Source organism: Blennius ocellaris (genome assembly GCF_963422515.1).
Source record: "Blennius ocellaris genome assembly, chromosome: 4".
Taxonomy (NCBI): Eukaryota; Metazoa; Chordata; class Actinopteri; order Blenniiformes; family Blenniidae; genus Blennius; species Blennius ocellaris.
Genome location: NC_137653.1, coordinates 3,800,984 through 3,828,417, shown reverse-complemented (window position 1 = coordinate 3,828,417; position 27,434 = coordinate 3,800,984). Strand labels below are relative to the sequence as shown.

The window sequence follows — 27,434 nt, the reverse complement described above, 5'->3', positions numbered from 1 at the left end:
AGTTATATCAAAAAGAGTTCTCCAGACACAAAAAGAAAAAAACCAAACAACAAATGGTCAAACAGTGCTTTATTTTCACATTTTGCATGAGTTAATTATTTTAAATATTCCATCTATTTCATCCAATAGCTAATAAAAATACAAGTAATAATGTTTGGGTCTTTTTATTGTAGTTATTTTGTGTCTAACAGCATTCACTGAGTCACTGTTTATCATTTATTACAGTATTTAAATCCTGAAACATCACCTAACAGTTCACTGTAAATGCAGACGGCGACACAATGTTGTTCAGCTTGGCACACAAGAATGTTTCCCTCTTTGTTTTCCCCATAAACCTCTTTCAGTAATGACAATGTATGCAACACAAAAGGTCAACAAGACTCATATTTACTTTGCAGGATTGTTTTTTCTTCTTCTTTCTTTAACAGATGCCTTTAAGGTTTAGTTAGATAATATTAATGAGCCCAACACACATCTTCTATACAAATGAGTCATGAGATAAAACAAAACTTAGGTCATACAATATAAAAATGGTCCACATGGTTTCCAAAAAGCAGAGGGTGGACTCCGTCACATGTATTCCAAAACGTTGAGGTGGGAGGTGGAAGGGTAACAGGAGGATTATGTATGATGAGTTCTAGGTCAAGGTCTCCCCTTTTGTCACCTGTATGGAGAAACATACACGTTTGTTAGTCACTCACAAACAAAAACACACTGGATTCTGATCATATTTGGAGCAGGGTAGAATGCCTGCCCTGCCTTTTCCCTGTTAATCAGCTCAGATGAGGTCCAGACCCCTCAAACATCAAGTCAACAAACAGAAGGTGGATGGATGAATAGATTAATAGATGAATACTCACTCTGGCCTCAATATATTCAATCCTCCTTTCCAGCGCTGTCAGCTTCTCGTTGAGGGTGGCCAAGCGAGACCGACACGACATATCTGATAGGGATGAAAAGCTTCGTGTTACTGTTGATGTGATTTTGTTTCATTTCCTTATTTTTTTTTTTTTTTTTACAATAGCAGCTAGCATTAGCAGCTAGTAGCTACCAGCTCTTAACCCCTTTACTGCATTTTGAAAGCGGGGCTCAAAATCACCAATAAGCGAAGCAAATTACAAAAGTATATTCGACGCCAGACTGGTCATATCCGTCAAAACGTCGGTGATATAACCAGCTATCAAGCTCGAGCTCGGTGTTAGCTGGGAGTGGCCATTTAAAACGTCAACAACTGATGCTAAGCAGTAGCTGCGGGGCTCGCGCCTGCGAGCTAACCGCCCAAGACATTAGAGATAATCGCCACCGGTAAAACCTCACCGAATGAATTTAGGAAGTCGGCGATTTTCTTAATGCTGCTCGTAATGACTTCTATGTACTCCCGATTGGCCCAGTCCTGGTGGATCTCTCGCTGCACTGGGTCTTCCTGGCCCGCCATGTTGGATGAGTCGCAGCTCCGCGCAGCGTTCAGTTGAGGATAAAACACCCGAGTTCACCAGGAAGACGACGATGAAATACTGACTCTACAGTTTGAAATAAACATTGATTTATTAGGATAAAACACTCGAGTTCACCAGGAAGAGGACTGTAAAATACTAAGTCTACAGTTTGAAATAAACATTGATTTATTAGGATAAAACACTCGAGTTCACCAGGAAGAGGACTGTAAAACACGAAGTCTACAGTTTGAAATATACATTGATTTATTAGGATAAAACACTTGAGTTCCCCAGGAAGAGGACTGTAAAATACTAAGTCTACAGTTTTAAATAAACATTGCTTTATTAGGATAAAACACTCTACAGTCTTACATCATACTAGATTCCTTAGAGGGTTATTCGACAAGCGTCCAGATCAACTGCAGCCAATAGTATTTTTTTATTCCTTATGTTGTTGTTCATTTGGAGTATTTTTTTACATGAGCACTGTTTTTTTTTTTTTTTTTTTAAAGAATAATACATTTTATTTATATATGTTGTGCTTTTCAAAATAAGACACTTTACCTGGTCACATTATAAAATCAGCAAAAGTCATAAGTCATAATCCCCTATGGCGACTGAATAAAATATCTATCCATCTATAGAGAATAGGGTAAATACATTTTGGTTTAGTATTTGAACAACTGAGGATACAAATAATTTGCCATGACTCAGCATTTTAGACATTTTCTTTTTATTCTGGTTTCAATTCTCCAAATAAAGATCTGTGATATGCTTTATACAGGGTGGTACAGTCAAACTTTTACATCCTCATCAGAATCTTCCCTCAAAAATGTTTCAGGAAATGTCTTCATTTAGTAAATAGTTTGAGCAACCATTATGTACTGAAGGTATCACAAACGTTGTACTGCCATTGACTTGAGTGTGACGCCTGATAAAATACCAACAATGTGTGACGACTGATAATATTTCTCTTTCCGAGGTGGTCACAACTGATATTCTCCAACGCCACTCTCAGCACACTTTACTTGACTCGCTTAAGCAGCTCTTTAATGTCAGCTTCAATATCGATGGTGAGGAAATTTCTGCTGTAGCGCTTATACGGCTCCCCATCGGGGCCGACCAGGAACTTCTCAAAGTTCCAGGACACATCATTCCTACACACTGGACTCCAAATGATGAACTTGGGGTCACTCATGAGAGCCATGGCGTCGTCGGAGGGGAACGGGAGTTTTTCTTTCAGGAAGGCAAACAATGGGTGGGTGTCCTTCCCATTAACGTCCAGCTTCTCAAGGAGCTGGAACTTCGGTTCAAAGCCATTTCCTGGACGGACGTACTTCAGAGATCGCAGAATTTCATCATTCTTGCAGTTCTCCTGCAAAATAAAAGCGTCAAGAACTTTATAGAATAAACAAACAAACAAGCAAACAAACAAAAAAAGCTATAGTAAATGTTGACAGGTACCTTGAAATCCACTATTCAAGTTTGGAGGCCCTTGTGATGTACTTTAAGTATTGAGATCTTTTGTTTCAGTATTTCCCCCCCTTTTGGATCATTTTACACAAAAATGAAAGCAATTCCTACAACTCTGACATAAAACTTTATGCCGAGTTGGCAAATCTACAATTACGGCTGTGGATGGAAAGTCGTTGAGTTAAATCCGGCATATTTACAGAACTGGGCGTCTGCTCCTCAATTTGCACTGTCCCATTCAAATACAATAAGTAATGAAATGAAAACAATTACAAGCAATCAGAAAAATGTTCCCACAATACACCCCGGAATCTGCCAACAATAGCGTGGTTTTACTGTGATGGTAATATTCATATAGTGACGGGAATTACTTAAGAATCACATGTTTTTCATTGATTCAGCTCCTTGAAAACTACAGCAACACGTTACAAAGGCTTCCTGTGAAACATCCGAGTGCATTACTTTTATTATTAACTCGGGTAAATGATCAACTGTGAAGTATACTAAAAAACACTTGTTTGGTCCTACAGTGCAATAATATGAACAACAAAAAGTCCTGGGATTTGTATATGTATTTCTATATATTGATTAAACAAGTGCACGATGACATTTCAATTATTATAAATATTTTTAGGCAAAAAAAAACCAAAATCTAAAACAAACATGGCTCACCTGATGACCGAACTGGTTGCAGGGTACGCCCAAGACAACGAGTCCCTCGGTGGAGTATCGAGAGTGCAGCTCGTTCATGTGAGTGTAGTCCCTGGTTGTTGTTCCTCAGAGAGACGCCACATTCTCAACGAGAACGACTTTCCCCTTCAGTGCGGAGAAACTCAGAGTTTCTCCAGACAGCAGCTTGGCTGTCAGGTCGTAAAACCTCTTTAAATTCCCAGCCATTCTAAGGAGTTCCCGATGATTTGAACGACCACGGTCAGAATTTAGAGGAGAGGAAAAAAAGAACCCTACTCTGTTTATCTTTAATCCACGAAGGTTACCTAAAGTCCAGCCCCTAACGTCAGCGCGCCGCTGTTTATCAGTGCGCCTTTATACTATGCATTACTGTAAGATCGCACTCAAACGGACTTCAAAATAAGAGTGAATGAGCTCTGTAAGTTAGTTAATAAAACACAAAGTAATACTACCACCACTAATAATAATACGCAGCAACAAAGCTAACAAATGAGTGCATTATTAATACTTAAATAACCAGTGAGAATCAAATAATAATAATAATAAAACATACTGCATGCAGAAGCCTAAATAAACAAATACGACAAAACAAAACAACAAAATACAAACAAAAAACTAAACAACAATCTAAGTTTCAGTCAGTGGTGTGTCACTATAATACAATAAACATCTTCCCATTCCAATGACGTCTTTGAAATTAAAAGCCAAACAAAACAGCATATCTTGGCAAAATTCAGATTAATATTAAATTAAATCCCTCCATCGCCATAAACCAATTTCACTTCCGATTGATAGTAGACCAGTTCAGGATGTGAAAGAATTATAGAGCACTTATAAATGCATAACTGACTGAAAATGTGTTGTTTTTTTTCTTTTTTGCTTCGACAGGCCATATTAATATTTCATTATTAATAGTTTGTATTCATGATGCATTCAATTATTTTGTTTGTTGTTGTGTGTTATTATTAGAAGTAGTATTCGTTTGTGATGAATTATTTAACTAAATAACGTCGAGATTTCGTTCAATGGAACGTCACTTCTTTTATTTTGAAATCCGTTTCGTATGCTCTTACGGTAATGCATGGTCTATCGGCGCACTGTAAACAGACGGCGGCTGGTTTTACCGTCCTCTCTGAAGTGAGGGCTGGCTTAACACAAGTCTTCTGTCATAGAGCGGGACTTACGTGTAAACAAACCTCTGGCTGAGTTCCAACTTTATTACTTTTATAATATTTTTATTTTTTTATTTTTTAAATAAACAATAATTAGGATGCCTGATATTACTCCCCCCCCCCCCCCCCCCCCCACACACACACATTTTTTTTTTTATTAAAATGAATACATTTTTTATTGTACCGGTACTATCGAGGAAGTAGGTTCGCCTCGTGCGTTGCGCAGTTAACTATTGTCAAAAAGGTCAACTGACAACATAATCCGTTCACTTCAGACAGCAGTGCACTTTTCTTTAAACGATCAAAAATAAAATAAAATAAAATAAAATAAAATAAAACAAAATAAAATAAAATATCACAGAATGGTGAGTTCTAGCAAATATTATAGACAAACATCGTTGATTTGGTGTTAGTTTACCCGTTTTTTCATTAATAAGTAAGTATTATGGATTAATTGACCTGAAAGATGTGTCTCAATTACACTACAGGAAAGTCCGAGACGTCCAAGAAGTCCTTCTGACTGTTCTATACACATGATGTTGTTTCATACGCATTTTTAACTGAGAATAGATAAATATTACACAGAAAGGCTTTGTTACTCAGAATTAGATGATGTGGTAAACTGAAAGGGTCTCAGGAATAGTTAGCACAACAGGTGGCATCGTTTGAATAGAAAAATCTGAAATTGCGACTGCTGAAAAATCCCTCGCACACAATCCTTTGAGACGTTAGTTTGTGTAAATAAATATCACAATAATGTACTTCACAAGGACATTTCTTCATCGTATGAAGTTTTATCCAGTAATTACTGATAGCCATCACCCCCTTGTTTGGCCGAAATGGTATCCTCCAGGAAGTCCCATTCAATGTACAGTCAGGTCGTTCACGCCACTGTCGCTTAAAGAGAAAAAAAACAAGCCACATACAGTTAAAATAAAATATAATAAGACAACGCATTTTTGTTAAACATGCCAGCTTCTTGTAACAAAACACGGTAGAGGTCAGAATCCGGAAGTCGCGCGTTCAGAGCCCCTGAGCAGCCTGTTGGTAAGAAGCCACCATGTCAGACTGGGCCAGCATGTGTCTGGTCTTTATGAGTCTGCTAAGTCTTCTCACTGCCGCCGCTTACATCCTGTACTCCGGGATCCTCTCAGACATCACAGTGCTCACCGGCTCCCCCCCGTTCAAAAAGATCACATTCGCCTACAAGTTTAAGGAAGGACCCTACAAAAACTGCGGACAACTTTTCAAGGAGTCTCACTGCATTGGACCTGGACTTTCCTGTATCGGAGTGTTTTATGATGATCCCAAAAAGGTAAGCATCCAGAATTCAGCAGAAGACAATCGATTTGTGGGAGATCTGTGCACGATGCACGTTTTGGTACAGTTTGTCCAATAGTTAAGTTTGAGGTCGTAAAAAGCTTCGGGTTTGTGATCTGCAGACCGACCGGCTAGATGGCGGTGTTGCTATTCTAAAAACTGCAGAAACCATGGCGGATGGATGTTTTACCTCTCAGCAGGTGGTCAGCTTCATTAGAAAGAAACTGGCTTTTTAAAAGTCAGATTGCCAGTCATACGTCTAACAAGGCCCGGATCAAAAAAAGGTGTAATCAATTAACTGTATTTATTTTTGATGTGGTTTGCCATTTAATTCAGTCTAAAAAAAACCCCAAAAAACCCCGAAGATTACACAAAATATGGAAATGGTTTGTTTTACAAAAATGTACGACTTGAGGAAAGTGTAAAAAAATAGTATAATTAATCAAAACTACAAAGTCTGTGAGTCATATTCTTAACTAAATAATTCAGATTTCCTTGATTTCTTAAAAAAACTTAGGTAATTATTATTTCTTCTTCATCTCTATACATGAGTTCTCAAACTTGGGGAGCCTCTTTTAAAGTCTACCCTTTAATTAGATGTTTTTCTTTTTTTCCTTCTTTTTAGCAAAGGTTAGTTATTGTGATAGCATTTCAGTTAGTTTTGATTTTCTCTTCATTGTTTTTTTTATGCAGAAACTGGTGAATCTGTTTTTCACTGTTGTGTTGTCCTAAGCACATTCTTGGTGCACATCTGAAAATAGTAGGGTATGTTTTATATATGTCTTGAAATATAATCCAAGCATGTTATGGGATTTCGGGTTCTGAGATGTGGCCACAAATGTGTACAACTTAGAAACAATAGGTAAATATTCCATACATCATAAAAATGAATAATTATTTATCAATACTGTTACATTTTTCGAATCTGAGTGGACATTATAAACTAATCAGTCAAATTATTCATATAGCATTTCTATGGTTAACAAAAGAATGCCATTATTCATTGCAGTTGAGGTGTTTCATAAACACAAACCAATCTCTTGTAAATTTCAATTACTGAGCATTATGAGCTGACCAATCCTGTTTTACGCTGCAGATAAAATCGGTTCACGGAGTGTAGAACATTTCACAATACAGCACCAACATCTGTGTTTGCAATCCAGGAACAGCCTTCAATGTGACGCCTCAAGCAGACAGAGTTCAATCAGACTCTTCAATATGGTAACAGAATGCAGTCCTGACTGGAAAGATGGGCATTACTGGGTTGTAATGCAAGTTAACCATTAGAGAATGGAACTCCTCCACTCACCACATGCTACAGCGCCTTTTGCAATCTACAATCAATAAACACTTCTCCAGGCTTGAGAATGTGGAGTTCGTCCTTGAACAGGAATCTGACTGGCTCGTCTTCTTTTCTTCAGCTTTTCACAGTAGCAACATCGAGTAAATCACAATTACTCTGGCATCGTTCCTCTCTCGTCTCCGTGTGGTGGGGAGAAAATGGCAGTATTTGATCAAATGAGGCACTTTGAAACCCTAATTATGAAATAAAAGTGAACTCCAGGTAATACCGTCGTGGTCGTTCTGTAAAGAGCAAGGATCAAACTGGGGAATGTTATTGCCGTTCTGTGGCTGTGACTGAAGCTGTTGTTTCCTTTATTGCTTTACCAGTTCAGTTATCGCCACTATTAGTTAGTGTGATCGCTCTCTGAGATTTTTCTCTTTATTCATGCACTCCCAGTCGCTTGCCGTGTGAACTCATCCATCCTCCGAATCTCAGGTCCTTTAAGCAGCAGGAAAATATCAGCTGGATCTGTTTCCCTGATACATAATACTGCACTCTCTCTGGGGCCTCCACAGCCATGCGGCGCGCGTTCCCAAATTCTAAAGTGAGGCCAGCGTGAGCTGTGTTTTTGTTGGGCTCGACAACACCAAGAAGGAGCGGACCAGAGAGGCTCACCTTGACGTGATTAGTGCAAAAATTATTGTTCCGTTGCAGCAGCTGAGGGTCCACAGCAGCGGTGTCAAAGTCATTTCAGTTTGATCTCAGTGGTGGCGGAGCGGCAAAATGATAGGATGTCTGAAAACCAACAACTCCAGAATTATTTTTTTTTCCATTTTAATTTTATTGCAAAGAAACACTAGTATATTCTGAAAATGTCTATCTATCTATCTATCTATCTTGCTATCTAGCTATCTAGAGCTATCTCGTTTATTACTGCATACTTTTAAATGACAGTCCCCTTCATAAATTCAATTCAACTTTATTTATACAGCACCAAATGTAATCTTTACTGCTGTGCTAGTGAAATGATCGAGCAGCCTGTTCCCTGCCTCTAATATTGAATCTTTCTGGCAAAATTGTTCTGTTTTTTATATATAATTCCTCCTTTGAAAACTTAAGACACCACTTAAACCTGCCACAGTTTTATGCACAACAACCTGATGGAATGCAGCCACAGCTCAGCGAGGAGATCTTCCCAGCTCTGCTTCAAAACCCCTTTGTTATGCTCATCCTTTCTTTCCTCCTCCCCCCCAAGCCGGCAATTAGACAAGTAGTGGCTCCTAGTTCCACTGCACAGCCACAGCCAAGTCCTGATCTAAGTTAGAATAATTGGCGTAATGATCTCAGCTCATTAGCGTCCGAGCCTCAGGACGCCATTCAGTCCCTGCGTGGGGGAACCCCAGAGAGTTCTTTCAGACCGTAGGTCCTGTACTCGGTGTCTCAATGGCGAGACACCGTCCACTGACGACTTCAGTGGGAAGGTTTTGTTCAGTGTCAGCGTGGCTTGCTCTCACGTTTCTCACTTTTACCATCCTTTAATCACTTCCTCCGGAGAAACAAAGGACCTCAACGGGAACTCGAGTGGGTCCCGAGATGGTTGCCATGGCTACGAGTCTGGAGCAGCTCCGTCTCTTCCTTCGTATAGGGCTAACACGTGGTGTGGGCCTCGCTCGCTGCAGCCTCCTCCGCCTCCTCCGCCTCCTCCTCCTCCTTTACCAACAGCCTCTTTGCTGCTTCACAGCCAGGAGGGGGGGGGGGGGGGGGGGGGGGGGGGGTGGATCTCTGACCCAATGTGCCCGCTTCACCCCTGCCCCACGGTGCTCCATCACCGAGTCCAGCAAACTGCAGACATCCTGTAGTAGTCTGTCAATTTTGATTTGCCGAAGCAATTGGGGTCAAGGCCTGCGATCCTACAGACATAGATTGTCCATATAAGAAAGAAAAAAGAAAAAAAAAGGGGATGACAAGTGGGAGAGCAGCGAAATGCCACACATGTCCCATCTTCAGGGACTCCATGTTTGTGTCGGGATATGATGAAAACCGCGAGAGTGGCAGCTGGAGGGGAAACGCTGTTGAGAAAAATGTGCCTCTGTCCAAATGTTAGGCTTTGCGCTGAGTGATGAAATCTCTTTAGCGCTTGCCCTTTCAAAAAGTTGTGTTAAAACTTTCAAAATGCAGGCCTTTACTGAACGCGAGCCCGGCTTGAAGAGGCTTTCCGGTGCTCGCGCAGATAGTAAGCACCTCGTTTCCCCCGTTTCCTCACCAAAGCCAATTCAGCCGACGCGCAACAGAGACAAAAAGACGCGTCATCCACCCCGAGTTGATGTCTGAAACCTTTTTGCCTCAGATGAGCTGTGAGCGTATTGAAGTTGCATCAAAAGACACTACGCTCGTGCCTCGATGAGCACAGACGGGCAAAAGCAGACAGTATGGACTGATGTTTGTGCTTTTGGCGCTGCTGCTTTGTTCTGGACTGCCGACTTGGAGCCCTGTGATGGTTAATAAATCCACTTGGCTCTGACTCTCATTCATCCCGCAAGACAGCCAAAGCACCGAAAATATCCCCATAATTAAAGATTGTTAGACGTACCCGATGTAATTATAGTGACATCAGTGGGACATTTGACTGGATATTTAAAATCCACCAGGAATAAACTTTTTTTTTTTTTTACGCTTAAACCTTTTGTCTGACGTCTTCACTGAAAGTCCAACAAGCGACAGTCGTGAATATCAATCTGGAGTGGGTGAGTTGATGTGTATTCTGGGTTGGTTGACATTTAAAGAAGATCATCTCTCCTTCTTTGATACATTGATACATGAATATAAATCGTGTCATTGCCACTGAACATCGCGAACAAAACTTTTGGAGTCGAGACGCTTTACTCACAACGAGTTGAGCCGGGAATTGCATATTAATATGTCTGGTCATTATGGATTTTTCTTTTTCTGTTTTAATGCAGAATCAGACAAGATGAGACGACATACTAGTTCACAGAATACAAGTTTTGAAAGTTTTTTTCAAAGGCAACAGTGGATGTTGTCTTTATTCCAGCACAAATTCAAAGCATTGGTAGAAACTGTTTATTTATATAAAGCCTAAATTTTGTTTGTATTACAAAAATAATAACGAGGGCAGAACTCTTGCTAAAACCCCCAAGTCATGATCACACTATCATCGTAAAATCAATGAAAAAAACCCAATAAACATTAAACTTGATGATTCATGTTGTATTAGGAACAATATACTTCTTTTACCTTTGATTCCTACCACAGTCAGATGAGGTCAGGTGTGAATGCTGATGCATGTGTGATAAATTCACCTTCTCTGAATTTGTAAACGCCGCAATTACCAGACTTGTACCCGTCACTGCCCTTGTGTGTCGAAGCACAGAGGAGAAATAAAAGCCTCCTTGGACTGACTGACTGTGCCTGCAGCGCGGCGTTGATAGGTTTAGGAGCAAATTGGACAATTCCAGCTTATTTATCACATGAGCCTTCAGTAGTGCTCAGCTCGGCACAGTGGGGAGCGAGGCTCGCTCATCCCAGGAGTATTCATTTATAAAGAGTGTTTCCCTCTTCTTCTTCTTCTTCTTTTTTTTTTTTTCTTAATGGCCACCACGCTGCTCAAAATGGAGGAAGAAGCAATAATTGCTACGCTGCCAAATACTCCAATTAGAGCTCAGATTAACAAGCGTCTCTCCTCTTTAACTTTGGCACCTGGCGAACATCACAAAAATAACTTTTTTTTCCTCCCAAACTTCCCCCCAGTTTTTTTTTTACTTATTCCACACAATATTTTGAAAATGTTGGGGATTCTCATATTTTTCTGCCAGATTGAGTCCCATGAGACGAGATGCTGCTCAGTACAGTGATTTCATGCAAGCAGTCTCTGCAGAAAAACACAATATTAAACATTATGATTTGTTCCCAAATGGCCAGATAACATGTTTTGACAGCGCTCGGCATCCTGGAGGCTGTGGGAAAATATTGCCAGTTGGAATCGCTATAATCGCACAAAAAGAATCGGAAACCTCAAACACTGATGAGACTAATGAGCCTCATAACCCATAGCTTTCGTTATATTTCATGTTTGGATTTTTCCAATGTGTCTTGTTATTTTTAGGTACCTGGGCCGCTTTGCCGCTACGCCGTTGGCAGTATCCTGAGTGAAGGAGGGACCAAGGCCGACCAAGAGCTTCTGGAGCGCTACGAGACTTCTGGCTTTAATTTCTTCACCTTTCCCCAAGTCACACATGTGGTCACCACCTCGTTTCCCTTCAGGACGTCTCTGTCCGTCCTCCTGGGAGTACGACGAGTGTACCCACGACTGGAGACGTACATAAAGGTAGGAGGATGTGTGAAATCCTGGCTTGCCTGTAACATACATTCACTTCGGTTCTGTGTTTTGTAACGGTGAACGAGTTCAAATGAATCTTTAAAAATCTGACACCAAACAAAAATGAAAAAGAAAATCTTCTACATGTGAGACACTCTTATACCAGACTGAATTCAAAGGTTCTTCAATTATTGTCTTGTGTTTGTCTTTGTCATGTAAATAGTCTGTGTCTTGTGATGTAGAAAAGTAATATCAAAACATATTACATGATAAAAATGACAAATTGTTCTCGTGAAGCCAATGATGCATTAAGGAAAACTATATACAGGCGAACACATTTTAAATTTGAATCACGCACGCAGAGACGTTTTCTCCTCAGTGTTCAAGCAATCAGCTGGCGTGCATGTGTGTTTCAGTCTAAACTGTGTGCATGAGTAAACAGACGTAATGACAGTGAATCATACTGCATCATCAGCAATAAGCCCGTTACATGAAGGTCCCATGAGCCTCGGCGCTCTCAGTAAGTAGGACCACACACACACACACACACACACACACACACACACACACACACACACACACACACACACACACACACACACACACACGCAATTAAAACACTGAAGGCCACACAGCTTATGCATGTACACAGTAAACATGCTGAGTTTTCACTGTTTCTGCTTGTAAATTGAAAATATATATGTCAGTTGTTAATGACATTTTCAATGTGCAATGGTGGAACAAAAAAAAAAAAAAAGTCATTCTATTCCTGTTTTGTTATTTTTTGTCTGTTTATTTTAGCGATGGAAAATGGAGAAAGGAAACGTGTGAGTGTGTGTGATAGAGTGACTCATCGCTCAGTCTGAGGTGGACTTGCGTCAAACGGCAGATAAATGATCAATACCTCGCCCCATGATCGTATTGTGCGTTTGACGCGCGCTGTGTGTACCTGACTGAACAGCGTTGAAATACATTTTGTGAAAAGTTGAGCACGTCAAAACTTTTCATTACGCTTCCTCGGGCTGTCTTTGTGCGGCGTCCCCCCGGAGGGCCGCCGCCTGCGTTCAGCTCGTGTCGCGCGAGGAGATTTATGGAGGGGAAGGAAGGAGGAGGAGACGAGGACCGAACTTGGAAAAAGCGAGCAGGAGGAGGAATAGACGGAAGAACATTTCGAGTTCATTTTCAGCGCCAATTGACGAATGATTCTGGTGGCGCGCTGCTCGAGGGATGCCGGGAAAGCGAGTCACTGTGATGAACAGAGAGTTCGGTGAATACGCTCTAATTGTGGAGTGTGCCCGAAAACAGGTGGCGGCACCACAGGTTGTCTCAATCGCTCTGTGTCTGCAGGAGCAATGAGCTTGCAAGGCCTGTCTGGCTGCCGCTGCCATCTGCTCGGACTGTGTTTGAGCCTGGCTGTGCTCCAGTGGCACTTAGCCTATCTGAGAGGTTGGCGCACCTGGTCGGGATGTCACTTGTTGTAGTTCCAAATATCCGTAAAAGTGGAAGCACTCGTTCATTTTTAATGCCTTCATATTGTGTCCCAGGCACCTGTCATTTTTTTTTTTTTACAACAGCTGCAACTAGATGGTATACTTAAAATGTCCAATTTGTAAAGAAGTATATAGGATTTTCTCCAGATCTGTTACTGATGCAGGTACACTTTACACAGGGAGCTAACACAACAAGGCTTTCATTTAAAATCATGAAACTGCAGCGCCATTGATGAGACAATATTTAAAAAACATCTAACAGTGCAAGCAGTGCCTTAAATTGAATCGTCAAACTTTATATCGCATTGAACTGTGTCTAAACGGCATATTCATCCATTTGTAAACCGAGGCTTACGTCAGTTTAAACTTGTTTGTGTAAAATAATATAACCCAAAGGTAAATAGCGCTTGCTAACGGTACCGTGTGCAAACTGACTGATGTTATTACCCCCCTCATTTATTTTCCCTGCTGCAGTTATTGATATCTAACCACAGTGGGTTGGGGAAAAAAAAAATCCCAGCTGTAAATTCATATTGATTTATTCGAGTAGAAGGTAGATGTAGGAGCAGCATTAATGGTACAAACTATTCATGAAATGGTATCCTTAAGTGGTGTGGTGGTTCGCACTATGTATCTGAGTCAGGTCTGCACGTTATCCCTGTGGGAGTGTGGGATTTCTGGTTTCCTTCCACAGTCCAGTGTGTGTTTGTGTACGTGTGTGTGTGTGTAAGTCCAGGTTGCATCCTGCCTTGACCCTTGGCCTGGTGGGCTCGGCTCCAGCTCTCTATGACACCGAGTAGGATGAAGTAGTATACAATATAGATTGATTGAATGTCTAGAAAGCTCTTGAACCTGAAAAAAACCCCATCCCAGATCTAGAGTTTCTGTGGTTAGACGACACATTTCCACAGAGAGACACTTATGGAATGTAAATCTTGAGTTTGCACGTTGTAGTGGCTGTTGTTAACACTTTGTTTTAAATGCAGCTCTGTTTTTCCAAGCGTCCGTGCGTCAGGATTGTTTTTTTTTTCTTTTTCCCCCACAGCGTTTCAGCTATAACAAGCTATAACACTTCATTGAGTTTCCATGGCAAAGTTCAAATTGGAATTTAATTTTCTCCTTCCTGCGTAACACAATGCATTTCTTATGATGAAATGATTCTGTAACTTCACTGTATTGAAGCTAAATTATAATATCTGAAATGGGGATTTTTTTTGTTTTTTACTGGGAAAACTTTGCATTGTAAGCTGAGGATTTAAAAGGTCTTTTGTTTCAATAAATTTGTCATTCTTGGAGAATGTTATAAATAATATTACTACATTACCGGCTGACCTCGGTGTAGATAGTATTCCTCTAAACCGTAGCTCAGCCACAGCTGAATGGACTAACTTGAAATGGATTTCTTTTATTGGCCAGAGTGTGCTGCTGATGGCTGACACTTTGAATATCCCAAGTGGTAAGACCTTTTGAAACGAGCTCATCAGCATTTTGCATGCGTGGCTAGTCATGGCAGAATGATTTCTGTCTGTCAGACGCTTTGTGTCGCTGCCCCACGGTCGGGCCTGATATTTGCCGAGTGCGGCCATCGATCGGTCCTGGTGTTTTTTCTTCTGTGCCTTGGCTTTTTAGCGGTGGGCTGCGTCACAGAAGCCTTGGCATCTTGAGATTTAGTTTGAGCTCGGTGGCCAGGTCTTCAGACTGGATTGGGGACCGGAGCGGGAGGATAATATTGCTGACATTCACTGAGATCTAAAGGTTTGCGAAAGGCAGACGATGGAACATTTGTTTGCTTGAGGGCACTCAAGTTTCTTGCCAGCGCAGAGGTTCTGGGCTGAATATTAAGCATGTTCTCCTTTTGTTCCTGAGAAAGTGACCATTTTCTTTTCTTTTTTTTTTTAACCAAGTTGCACACATGGTAGAATGATTATAGAATCTGCTTTAGTCTGACAGAAAATGAAACCCGAGTTTTGGACCATAAGGTGCTGCCTCTCGCAATTCTTATTCTTGTCATCTCTGTGATGCAAAGCACTGCACAGATGCTCGTCCGCAGGGTCTGGTGGACATGCAGACTTTTAACCTAACTGTGACGTACATTCGGAAAGGTCAGAAAAGGTTGTAGGTTTTTTTGTTGTTGTTGTTTTTTGTTTGTTGGACAAAATAACTGGGGCCATGTCATGCTGCAGGATGTATAAAGGAAGTTGGTTTATGGTTTCACGATAAATGTATGACGATGTAAAACATCTCTCCATCAAGTGTCAATAGTTTTGTGGAAGATGAGACTACCCCCTCCCCTCCCCCTCCCAAAAAGGGTCATTTTCAGACTGTACTTGCATTTACTTTAAGTTCTATATTTTGGTTTTTATGTGTGACTCATTGCATTAATGCATTAATAATGTTGATGGGGGTGATCAAGCAGTTTGGATAGTTTATTAATGAACTTTTAAAGTTGCAGAGATTGAAAGTCATAAACTATCCAGCCTGCCAATGCGTGACTTACTCACCAAACAGATTGTTTCTGTATGGAGTGAAAATCCTCTAAACTAAGTAAAAAGGTTTTAGAAGTGATTTTATAATGGATTTAATCAGCTTCAAATGGTGTGTTTCTTTCTGCTGATGCAGACATTGTGTGATTTCATTGCATTCAAGTATCTTTTTTTTTTTTTTTTATTATATCATGTACAAAGACAATGGGCATTTTTTCCCCCCCTGCGTATTTTGCATCACGACCCAGCGAGCTAACACTTTCCTCTGGAGCCTCTGTGGAGTTTGCCCATCAAATGTTCAAACACGACTTTCATCCTGCAGCGGCCGGGAATCTACTGTTGGTGTTAAATGTCACATCTACATATGATTGATCTGATCTAAACTTTATTCACCGTTGCACTGTCGCTCTGAATTAAGATCAGGTAGGAGGGTGTGATTACAAATTAAGAATTGTTGCTATTTTTAGATATGGGACAAATAGTTTTTTGCCAGTGGCCATCTTATCAAAAAACAAAAAATCAAGCAATTCTTAAAAGGTGAATGTTATGAGTGGTTGGCATGCAGCCTTTCAGTATAGAGTTTGTATGCTCTCCTTGTGCATGTCTGGGTTTTCTCTGAATATTTCCCCCCCAATGGCCCACAAACATACATTTCAGGATAATTGGTGACCCTAAACAATCGGTGTGTGTGTATGTGTGTGTGTTTTCCTCTCTGTTTGCCCTGTGATGGACTGGCGACATGTCCAGAGTGTGCAATGCCTTCACCCACAGTCACCTGGGCTCGGCTCTCACGTTGAGGGCTGTGCTCCACTTGTCCGGTTTTTATGTGGATTCTATGAATATGTAGTTAAATGAAACAATGAGAGCAGTTCTATCATTCACCGATAAAATAATGCCATAGTGAACGAACTAAAACTTAATTACACATCATCAAAAAGCTTAGAAACTAGGCTCAATGTAGCTCCGGGATGCAGGAGCTCAGGGCGTCAAATCCCTCCTGGAATCTAATGGGATGTTTTAATTTTTGTGGAAAATCGGTTGAGAGTGAAAATAGAAATGTATCTCGTATTCAATTTAAACCTGAAAATATGTTGAAATTAGCCTCCAGTGGTGAGGTGCTGTTGACACGATTTCGATTGGGTGCATTACCGAGGCAAAGCCCAAATGTCTTTTACAAATTGTAGAATGTGTAGCTATATTAGAAGAAAATACTGTTTTATAAAACACTTTTTAGACACGTGACCAGCTTGTATAGCTGTTTTATTGTTCTACATTATAGTGAAAGCAAAAAAGGAAACGCACCCACAACCAAACTAATTTGCTGGAGGCTAAAACAGTCCAACAATTTGGTCGTGTCTTTTGTTGCGATAGGCATGCAAATTAAATGAATTTGCTCCCCTGTCCTCTTGAGGGATTTTCTGAAAAGCAATCCAAGAGGCAATTTTGAACCATTCAAGTATGAGTCCGACAAACGGGGTGGGGGCACCTAAACCAAGGTGTGGAGGTTTGGGGGCTCCGTTGAATGAACTGCAGAAAATGGGAAAGATAAAAAAAGAGGATTAGGATTTAACTGCTTTGTTCAGCTCAGTGACTTTCAGACAGTGGTTCATTTGTCAGGGCTGAATAAGGCTGTGTAAAGAGTGTTGTTGCCTGAGTGACACCTGGGTGGTTCGTGTTGGCAGTGACTACTGTCACTCAGTATGTCCTTGGACTCTTTGCACCTTTTTTTTTTTTTTTTGCTCTTCGTTGCATTGAAAGGATTACGACCATGAAAGACCTGTGGAAACACAGTTTTGCCCTCATCCTTAATGTGAAGCAATTAAACTCTAGTAGGTCTGTTGTACTGTTGTTGGGTTATCAGAAACAATAATGCGACAAAGCACGGCAGAATCGAGAATAAATACGACTTTAATTTGAGGGATTTGCTCGCTGTGGTTAACGGAGCACGATGAAAACATGTGAGGGGAAAGTAAATTGGCAGGGAGAAAAGCCCGCATGCCTCTGATAGATTGGTACCCTCCATAATCTCCCGAATTACTATTATTACCTCACAAGCTGCAGGAAATGGTCAGATGTCACTGTCCCTTGAATTACACATTTCGTGAGTGCCGAGTGCTCGTCTTGGCATTGCAGCACCCTTTCAATTGCATGTTGGGCTTAACAGCAGGATGCATGAAAATGGTGCTACTCGAGTCAAAAGGTTTTCCACATTTTATAGCAGATCTTCCAGATTCACACATCAGTACGTGTTCCCACCTGTCCATCTGAAAAATCTCCCCCCCCTTTTTTTTTGACACGAGAGGTGAGTGTGTTGACGGATCGGTATCGGCGATATCAGCTGGGGTTATGATTGGTATCTAATTATAAAGGTGACCAGTGGTATCTCGCATGGAAGCAGTGAACCAATCGAAACACTAACTCCTCCTCAGCTGCAAAATCTACTCATTTTGTATGGTTGTTTTATTCAAATGACAGTCGGGATTGGATTCCGCCACCAACAGTCACGTTCAAACAACTGCAATCAATTTAGGGGGAAACCTACATAACAAACCTGGAGCTGGACTCTGCTTTGCATTAGGGCATGGTTCGTCTTCCCCTGTGTGAGTGTTCACACTTGTTTATGTCTTACATAGGTAACGTAGCATTCCGGTGAGACCACATGAGAAAAGACATCCTTGGTACCACTGCAGGTATTTTTTCACCGTTTGTTTTCAACTGTCCATTTTGAGTCCAGTTTTACAGAAGTGCAGTTTAATTGGCGAAGTGCTCTTTTCATGTCTGTATGAAAGAGTCTGTTCCATTCTCCAATTCCAGTTTTTTTTTTCTTTTTTTCTTTTTCTTTTCCTTCAGTTGCAAGCTCCTTTGGTTGTACGATAGAAGACATGGTGTTATGGCCATGTTATCTTTAAGAGACACAGTCCTCCATTCCCTGCAGCCACATGCTGTTATTATCAACCATCAAGTGAATGTTGCGTTTGAAGTCATTTCTAACTTTCAAGGCAAGTTGTATCCCTGCAGCATTTACCACCAAAATATGTCTTATTTCTCAGCCCAGAAAAGCTCAAGTGGATATCAAGTAATGGAATATTTTTTTTTCTTTCCCTGTTCTCTGTTTGCTACTTCTCTTCCTCCACTGCCAGAATTTATTCAATAGAAATTTCATATGTCATCTTATTCATTGGACCATCTCGGCAGCAATCTGAACTTAAACATGCCTCAGCGAATGTGAGAACATTGACCCTATAAAGACGACGGCGCTGAAGACAGAGAAAGTTGTTGCACAGTTGTATATTTCTATTAACACTATTGCCAGATATTCTGTAAATACAAGACATAGAGTTTGTGTGGTTGGACGGTTATTTGTAGCGTCAGGCAGCCTCCTATCCGATGCGGCGCGAGTTCCATAAAGCCCATTGAAATATAAAACACTTTCATCTTGTAGACAGACGTTCCAAATAGACGGATAAAGCTGAAAAAACGACACATCTTCTGAGGCTTGGCCAACAGGAGACGACAGTTTAGCTCCTTCGGCAGTTGACCCAGTGTTGTTACACTAAAGGAGCACAAACGTGTGCATTTATCATTAATAACCTGTCAAGGACATCTCCCAGACCAGGCTGCCTGCTTCTCCCTGCACTGAAGCCTTTTACATCTTCTAAATAAAACGACCTTGTTTAACTTGCAGTAACATAATGGGGTGTTTTTTTTTTTTTTTGGTTCTTTTTTGCCAATTTGTCTTCCTCTGATTTCTCTTTTCATTATGTGTTGCACACAGCCTCAAACAAATAATTATCTTGTGCACTCATTGGAAGATGTCCAGCCACAAAGCAGTGAATACTTATTATATGATCAAAATTTGATCCATTTGGGCCCATAAAATTAAGTCTTAGAGTGTTTGCTGTTGCAAAGAGACTCACCATCTTCACCCACTGAAAAGATATTGTGCCGTGGATTTGCGTAAGTGGCGTTGTAATTGATTGGAGGGAACATATACAAGCATGGCATTCGGTTATTGTTATGATATCGTGTTTTCAGTGGCAAATCTGTTGATTTGATTTCTTGAATGCATAGAGGTAAGGGTAAAACTTGTTTTCCTTAACGATCCATACAGACGCACATTTGCATTCTCGCAAGAATAACAGCTGTTGACTACATGATAGTGTGCAATCATTTAAAGTGTCAGATGCATGCATGTGTTGGAGCTTTATATGGAAATGAATATCTCCTTGACGTTTGAGTTCTCGCATAAACAATAAAGGAAAAAGTGAATTCACACACGAGGTTTTAGGCTCATTGGTTGAACTATTTTCAGACCAATTGTGAATTAAATCCTTGTATTCTCCTGTTTTGTTTTACTTCATGTCCTGTTTGGTTAATGTGTGTTGTTAGTGTCTTTCCATACGGTTTTATTTTGATGAAATTTGAATAGAAATGTCTCGCGTGGCGGGTCGACTGATGCAGTTTTCATTTCTTCTCAGGAAATGGTAAATCACACTTAATATATCTATGAAGCCACACTGTGTGCACATGATGTGATTGGAAAGGAATGAATAAAGTGGTGGGAGCACTTATCTGCCACTCTCCTTCAGATTTTCTCATCACTCGTGACAGCGGTGCTCAGTTTCCCTTCCCTTTTCTCCTCAGGAGACAAGGGGCCATTGTTGAGGCAGAGGTTGCTGTTTTTATCCATCTCAGTACTCGGGATCATCATTTGTTGACTGTTGTGGCCTGGGAAAAAAAAAAAAAAAAGTCTGTTATTCTCCATCTTCTCCCCATCGGCTTCTCCATCAATTTCTAAGAGTCTTTGTCTCGCCGACACTCAGTCTTTCTCTTTAAGCTGCAGCAGGTACTTTAAGCTCTGCTTCTGGTGGAGAGACGTCATATTGATAAATGCCAATTGTTATGACCTGAGAACGACTTGGTTCTATTGTTAATTCGTGATTGATGGTGCCACATTTATCGTTTGTTTTTTTTGTGGTTTTTTTAAGCACAATTTGCGACTGATCTTTAAATAAACGTTTATTGCTTAAGAAGACTTTTGCAATTTCCAATCCTCTATCACATTTGCCTCCTCTAGTAAACATATGTGAGCAGCGTTTTCTCCGCCCACACAGACCGGTGGAGGATTTGTCACGTCGTCCAGTGTTACTGCTGCACATTGTGAGAGTGTCACAGCTGAGGTCTACCAGTAAAGGGCAAAGCTCTGTGGTAACCAACCGTGTTTTCTGTTGGACATGCTGTCCGTCTGCTGCTGAGGAGGAGGGATTCATTTGACTTGGACAAAGACCGTTACATTTTGTTTTGGATTGCACAGGTTTGGGTTAAAAATGCAATATAAGATACACCTGTAAGCATGTAATCTCTATAATATAATATAATATAATATAATATAATATAATATAATATAATATAATATGATCCATTTTTTTAGTGTTGTAGAGCTGACTTGAAAGGTTGGCGTTGCGAAGAAACCTGTGGGAAAAAGTTCTGTTTTTACTGCCGTTTTACTGAAAACGCTGTGCCTAGATGTTCGTGTCGTGATTTTATGCACATGAAGCTTCAGCGGTGAGAGAAATGTGATATCATTAACAAAATTAAGACAACTTCCAAGATTAGAACAATTTTTGTACATCATCTCTACATTCAAGGGGCTAAAATACAAATATTGCCAGAAATAAAATGTTCATTAGTGGTACTTGGTTGTGGATCCGTTGCAGGAAACGACTTCCTGAAGTGAGGAACCTACAGTGAACCCACAAAGTTTTTCCTTCAGTAACAAAAAAAAGCGTGAAAAGCGTGTTCAATCGGGTTTAGATCTCCAGAGTCCAGAATGCTCCTTTGCAGTATGTTTTATATTGTTGTAAATTTGTGATGTGGAGCACCTTTTAATCAACTTTGCTGTATTTAAATCTGAGTCTCCTTATAAATGTCATATTTTAATTTGCCTGCTTCTGCTGGATCCTTGATAAACACAAACTGGCTGCTGGATGTAGGGTGTAGATGTTTAATTGTTTATTTATTGTATTATTTTTATGGAATAATCTATAAAACAAAAGCTTTTTATAAAAGAAAAAATACCAGCAAAAGTCAAGTAGTGATAATCTTGACATAAATGTAAGACATAATATGGTTGGTTTGATCCCGGTTTACTTGTTAAACGTACCAGTTTTTCCAAATGCGCTTTCAAAAAGGTACACATATGATTATTTCGGAGTAATTGTGCCCAGTGGAAGATGTTAATCAGCGTCTCTTTGTCATTTTTGGTGTTAAAACCCCTTTCGAGTTTGTGCGCATTCCTCGAGCAAACAACAAGATAAAGTGGAGGTTTCATGAAAAATGTAGATGGACGCGATTCATCAAGTGCCACCTTAAAAGAGCAAGTCCTATTTCTTTTGTGTGCAGGGAGTTAATGGCTCCTTTGGCAGCTGGAGCGCAGCCATTATTTCTGTGAGCCTCGACTTTGGTTCACTTCGTTCTCATGTAATACCAGTTTTTTTCTATTTGTTGAAATCATGCATTTGGTTTCCCGAATGTATTCTCTATATCTGTTATGTTGTCCCAAAGTGTGTGTGTGTGTGTGGTTTTTTTTATGCGCTGGTAAAATATCCTTTCTTTGAGGCAAAAAAGAGCTCTTTGGTGTTTTCCCCACCGGCAAATCTTCCAGCTCCACTCTGGAGAGAAATGTGTTCTTTTGTCTCTGGTTGAAAAGTGGCTCATGGAGGAAAACCTTGTTATTTCTGGAAAATGTTTTATTTATTTTTGATTCCAAACGGGTTAAGAAAATACACACTTACAAGCAGACTAATTGAATTCATGAGAGGAACAGGCTGTAAAAGTAAATACGGAGGAGTGGTTACAGTTTCTTTCATTCACCCAAGCGCACATGTGAAGGTTTTTCAACTCGGTCCCCTGCAGATTTTGTTCGCAGGCCATACAAGCACAGAGCGAAAGGACACCAATGCATCCTCTTCTTGCCTGCAAATATACAACCAGCAGACGAAAGTACACGAGGGATGATTAAAGGAACTCTTGTGTTTATTCCTCATTTTTAATTTCTGACGAACTTCTCAATTCTTGATGCATGAAGGCTCGTTGAGCTGCAGCATATGATTGAGTTCAATAATGAAACTGTTAAATTAGCTGCTTGCCATTTAAAACAATTCCATGATCGTAAAAATTACATAACTGGGAACGGAGGCTGAGTTTAAATAGCTCTTTAGAAAGTATCGGTTTTCTTTTGAAGTAACGTGAGACTTGAACTTGCGTTTATCTTTTCAGAACATCTCGTCCTGTCTTGTTGAACTTTGCAACGCCTACAGTCGTAGTGATCAATGTGTTGCAGCGTTTCATTCATTGCAACAGAAATTCATCTCCTCTTCACTCCAGAAGTGGATATTTATTAACTTTTCAATGCTGCACTATAATTCTTGTTTTGCTGTTTGTTTCTTTCGTTGTTCACTTGTATTGTGTCTATATCACTTCTGTTCTCGACATTAAAAATCAAAAAACACGCGCAGATGTAAAATAACAAATGAATCGCATAAACGGGTAATTTTGTTGCAAAGACATTGGAGTATAGTGGAAAAGCATGTATTTATTTTACATTATTTATCTTGGTAAGGTAATCTGCATAATCTCATGAAGCTGTTTACATCATTGCACGGATGTACAGATAATTCTACTAGTTTATTGGACGTGTTGAAGCCCAATATGAAACGACCCAAAAGGTTATAAAATATAATGTAGTAAATCCAATAACTGTTCAAGAATGTAACAGACTTGCTGAGCCTGAAATTTTATTACTGGGCAATAATGTAAAAAAATATTCACAAGAATTAAAATGTGATCTTAGTGTTTCATGCTTATACATTATTTTGTATAGTGATGATTGGAGAAATTGATTGTAGAGAACAGGAGACTATAAATTACTTGGGCAACAGCATTCATGCATAAATGCCATAAACTGTATATAGATATACATTTAAACAAAGAGTCCACATTTTCTTTTCCCACTTAAGTCTTCATTGATTTTTTAGATTTTTTTTTCTCACCACAAAGAGACAGAACAGGACAGTATATCCTGAACAAATGTAATTGTTCTAGACAAAAATAGGATATATAAGAGCCATGGCACAGTGGTTAGCGCTCTCGCCTCACAGTAAGAAGGTTGTGGGTTCAAATACAGGGCCTTTCTGTGTGGAGTTTCCATGTTCTCTCCATCTGTGTGGGTGTGTGTATTCTCCAGGTACTCCGGTTTCATGATGTAATAAGCTTATTCCATTATAAGGGGGGAATTAGTTTGCTTGCCCTGTAATGTAATATTGAAGGTTGTTTTAAGTTTTCGGCTCAGGGTTTATTACAGTTTGGGTTTTATTACGTTATATTTTATAATAATTCGGTTCGTTGTTACATTTTTGCTCGTTGTTACATATCGAGGTCTAACAGGGAATATAAATAGATCAGACTGGTACAGAAAGGCCATAATCAGTCCTGAGTACTCATATATTTTGGTTACTGATTCATAAGGGACTCTGATTTCCCAACCAGTGAAAATACATTTCTTCAAAAACAAAAAATATCAAAAGAGGAGAAGAAAGAAAGGGTACATCTGTTTTTCTTTTTTTTTTTTAACAATTCAATCAAAGTGTGATGACGTTGTTTTTTTATTTCTTATTCCCTTAATAAGGCCACAATGTAATAACGGTTTTGTAGCAAGGGAACAACAGATATGTTGCTGTCAAAAAATAATGCTATTTCCAAGCTTAGGAGGATGTGAAGATGGGGAGAAAAAAAAAAAAGACCTAACAATGACCCTGTTACTGTGGACTGCCTTAAGGGCCCTCCTGGGCCCTGAGGTCATGATACTTCTGGGGAAGAGTGTGGAGAAAATCAAGCAAAAATCAATAAGTACACTCCCAACAATCCCCTGCCCAAGTGCAAAGTCCTACTGTGGATCTTGTGCTTCAGCGATTCCTCTGCTGCTGTAATTATTATCCTCCGTTCTGTCCCAGGAATACTGTTTAGGAGACACACAGAACCTGACCTCATTATATTGTCAGGCTTGATGGGTTAGGTTGTTGTTTTACTCACCTTGCAGTCCCGATTAGTAATAACTGTGGGCCTCATGAGTCGGTGCACAAATATTAAGTGTCCTCGGAAGAAATTCCGAGATTAAGGTCAAATCAAGGATTTATCTGTCCTTCACTCTGGTTATGTACAAGCAACTATAATAGTTTTTAATTACACATATTACCAGGTTGTTTTATTTGTATGGCAGGTTTGGATGTTGTCACAGCTTTGTGATATTATGTGATACATAGTTGTTTTTTTCTGCAATACTGCATTCCTAAAAGTGGCATCTCTAAATCACTTAAATTCACCGTCAAACCGCGTGAAATTAGGAAATATCCAGTTTACCATCACATGGGATGAAAAAAAAAAAAATGCTTGAGGCTGGTTTTAGAGAGTAAAATGCTATTAGGCTGACTAAAGAACCACCGAAATGATTTATTATCAAAATTCTTGCCAATTAAATAATTTTTTTAATCTTCTCATCACATACTGTGTCCAGGTTTGAAAGACGGCTTATGCTGCTCATACCGCACGTTATGTACAAGTTGCACATCAAATGCTTCGGTAGCGACCCACTTTCACCGCCTTCTGGCTCGGCTCGACGCCTCATCTCACACATTCTGCCCAGCTGCTCTACCTCATTGTTGTATACACCATTTCACTCGTCAGACTTCACAAGTACCACACTGAGGCCACACGCATGCTGATTGTGTGTTACGCACTCACTTCATCAGGCACGCATTGTTACTTCTCTGTTGGACTTCCACTTTTGCCTTCAGAACCATGTCGCATCATGGAGACATAGATTCAACAAGTTACTGGAAACATCCCTCAGAGAGTTTCCTCCCTCTTGACATGATGGTATCACACATTCATGGCGCGAACGTCTCCTCCACCAGACGCAAATGGAATTCAGTGAACTCATTGTCACTATAAGAAACCAATGTGAGAGGATTTGAGCTGTGTGACGTTGCGCAATAAACTGCTGGAAGTATTCATCAGAGGAAGAATTCCGTGGGTGTAAATGGACGCTCAGGTCGGCTGTGGCATTCAAATGACACTCAGTCGATACTAACGGGCTCGAAGTGTGCACCAAGCAACCTGAAAGTCTCAGCTCCGATCAGTTTTGAAGAGCCCGTGTAAATCGTACCCTCAGCTTTATGGTCTTGGCTGGACGGAGTGTCACACGGAGTGGTCTCCTGCCGGTGGGGCCCATTAGCCTCAAGGTTCCAGGTTCCAGAGGAAAATGTAAGAAGTGGTCATTTGAGGTACTATGGCCTCTCTGTCTCGACCCAGCCAGGCCATTCCCCTCTGACTTGTGTAGCATCAACGAGGATTCCTTCCTTCCTCTCAGTGGGTACTTTCTTTTTCACTGATCATTCTCTGTTAACACCTTAAAATGGCAGTTTCTGAAATAGTGGCACCGGCAACCAAACCGCGCGACTTAAAACATCACAATTGCCGATGGAGTGGCTCTGATTTTTAAGCTTTTATGACCTGCAAGTATCAAGCTATTGAATGCTAAAAAACATATCTTGGCTATTCATTTTTGATAACAATAGACAACGCTGCGAGCTCCCATTAAAGAGAGTGGACCTTTTCTTTTGCATATTACAGTCTGTCTAGTTTCACTCAGTTGTCAAAGTACGCACCTTCTGCTCATTTTATTCCAAAGAGCCATTTTACTTTCTAATTAATGAGAAGAACATTTGTGCCGACGCTGCTTCTAACATTACTTTTTAGAGGGAACTCGGTGGAAACGGAATTCATTTTCGTGCTTTTTCAAGTGGATGTGCCACAAAAAAAAAGACGTAGCCACTTGACTTTAAAAATCCTGACATGGTATTTTTATGAAAGCAGGGGCACAAATGTGTTATTTAACTTTAATCGGAAACCCAATAGCCTTAGTGAGAGGTAAGTCGGTGAACTGCATCGATGAACGGTACAAAATCCGAAACTGATGGGTTGGTTCAAAAAATTGTTTGACTCATAATGAGAAAATAATTAGTTCCTTTTTCTTTGCCATTTTATCAGAGAGATGTGAGATCCTAACATGCAGAAAATGTCACCATTTCCACTCGCAGCTCTTTCTTAATGAGCTTTGAAAAAATAAAACCAAGTCCAATCACCAGTTTTCACCTTCAGATATGAATAAATCCAATGCCGGTGCCCTGATGAAACTGTTTCTCTGACATCAGGCCAAATCCGGAATCATAAGCACTGTTAAGCAACTTTTTTTTTTTTTTTTTTAACAGACTTTTGAATCGTCACCTCAAACCACAACTAATTGTTTACAGGATTCATCAAAGCAAAGACGGAACACGTCGGGCTCCTGTTTATATGAAAGGAGTGAAAAAGAAAGTACCTGCTACTTTCTATTCCCTTTTAGTGGAGAACTTCTGGTGTTTTTTTTCCCCCCTTCTAAGGATAAATGCACTGTTTTTATAAACCACTCTCACGCTGCTCTCCCTTGGCCTTTAATGCTTTTGTTCCTGGATCTTTTAAGTGTGCCATTAGACTGCCGGGTCTACTATTACGTTGCTACACCATGTCAGCAGTGCTGCATTTATGAGCTCTGCTTCAATCCATAATCAGCTTCCCAAGTCAAATTTCACGTGCATTCATTGCGATATGCAAATAATGACAGTTCTGACAAGTCGGATTGAGCAGAAAAAGA

The 27,434-nt window shown here is 40.2% G+C and overlaps 3 protein-coding genes across 3 annotated transcripts in view; 1 reads left to right on the top strand and 2 right to left on the bottom strand.

Moving 5' to 3' along the window:
- Window positions 1–54: 54 nt before the first annotated feature.
- On the bottom strand, window positions 55–1,454 carry brk1 (BRICK1 subunit of SCAR/WAVE actin nucleating complex). The gene is made up of 3 exons (XM_080494685.1): window positions 1,318–1,454; window positions 861–943; window positions 55–664 (listed from the first exon to the last, which is right to left on the bottom strand). The coding sequence occupies exons 1-3, from the start codon at window positions 1,433–1,435 to the stop codon at window positions 638–640; spliced, it is 228 nt and encodes a 75-aa protein (XP_080350811.1). The 5' UTR covers window positions 1,436–1,454; the 3' UTR covers window positions 55–637.
- Window positions 1,455–2,161: 707 nt separating this feature from the next.
- Window positions 2,162–3,911, bottom strand: gpx1a (glutathione peroxidase 1a). The gene is made up of 2 exons (XM_080495912.1): window positions 3,582–3,911; window positions 2,162–2,811 (listed from the first exon to the last, which is right to left on the bottom strand). Exons 1-2 carry the CDS (start codon window positions 3,804–3,806, stop codon window positions 2,461–2,463), a joined length of 576 nt encoding a protein of 191 aa, XP_080352038.1. The 5' UTR covers window positions 3,807–3,911; the 3' UTR covers window positions 2,162–2,460.
- A 1,920-nt stretch (window positions 3,912–5,831) lies between these two features.
- Window positions 5,832–27,434, top strand: part of tex264b (testis expressed 264, ER-phagy receptor b) — a gene marked incomplete at both ends in the record, with an annotated part of 33,213 nt that continues 11,610 nt past the window's right edge. Inside the window, 2 exons of the mRNA XM_080495367.1 lie at window positions 5,832–6,086; window positions 11,500–11,721. Of these exons, the coding sequence (XP_080351493.1) occupies window positions 5,832–6,086; window positions 11,500–11,721 (477 nt within the window). The remainder of the gene's footprint in view (window positions 6,087–11,499; window positions 11,722–27,434) is intronic.

Coding starts and splice junctions, on each gene's coding strand:
- brk1 (XM_080494685.1), bottom strand. CDS start 1,435: ATGGCGGGCCAGGAAGACCCAGTGCAGCGAGAGATCCACCAGGACTGG. Junction 944..1,317: donor CGACTTCCTAAATTCATTCG/GTGAGGTTTTAC, acceptor CATCCCTATCAG/ATATGTCGTGTCGGTCTCGC. Junction 665..860: donor TTGAATATATTGAGGCCAGA/GTGAGTATTCAT, acceptor TTCTCCATACAG/GTGACAAAAGGGGAGACCTT.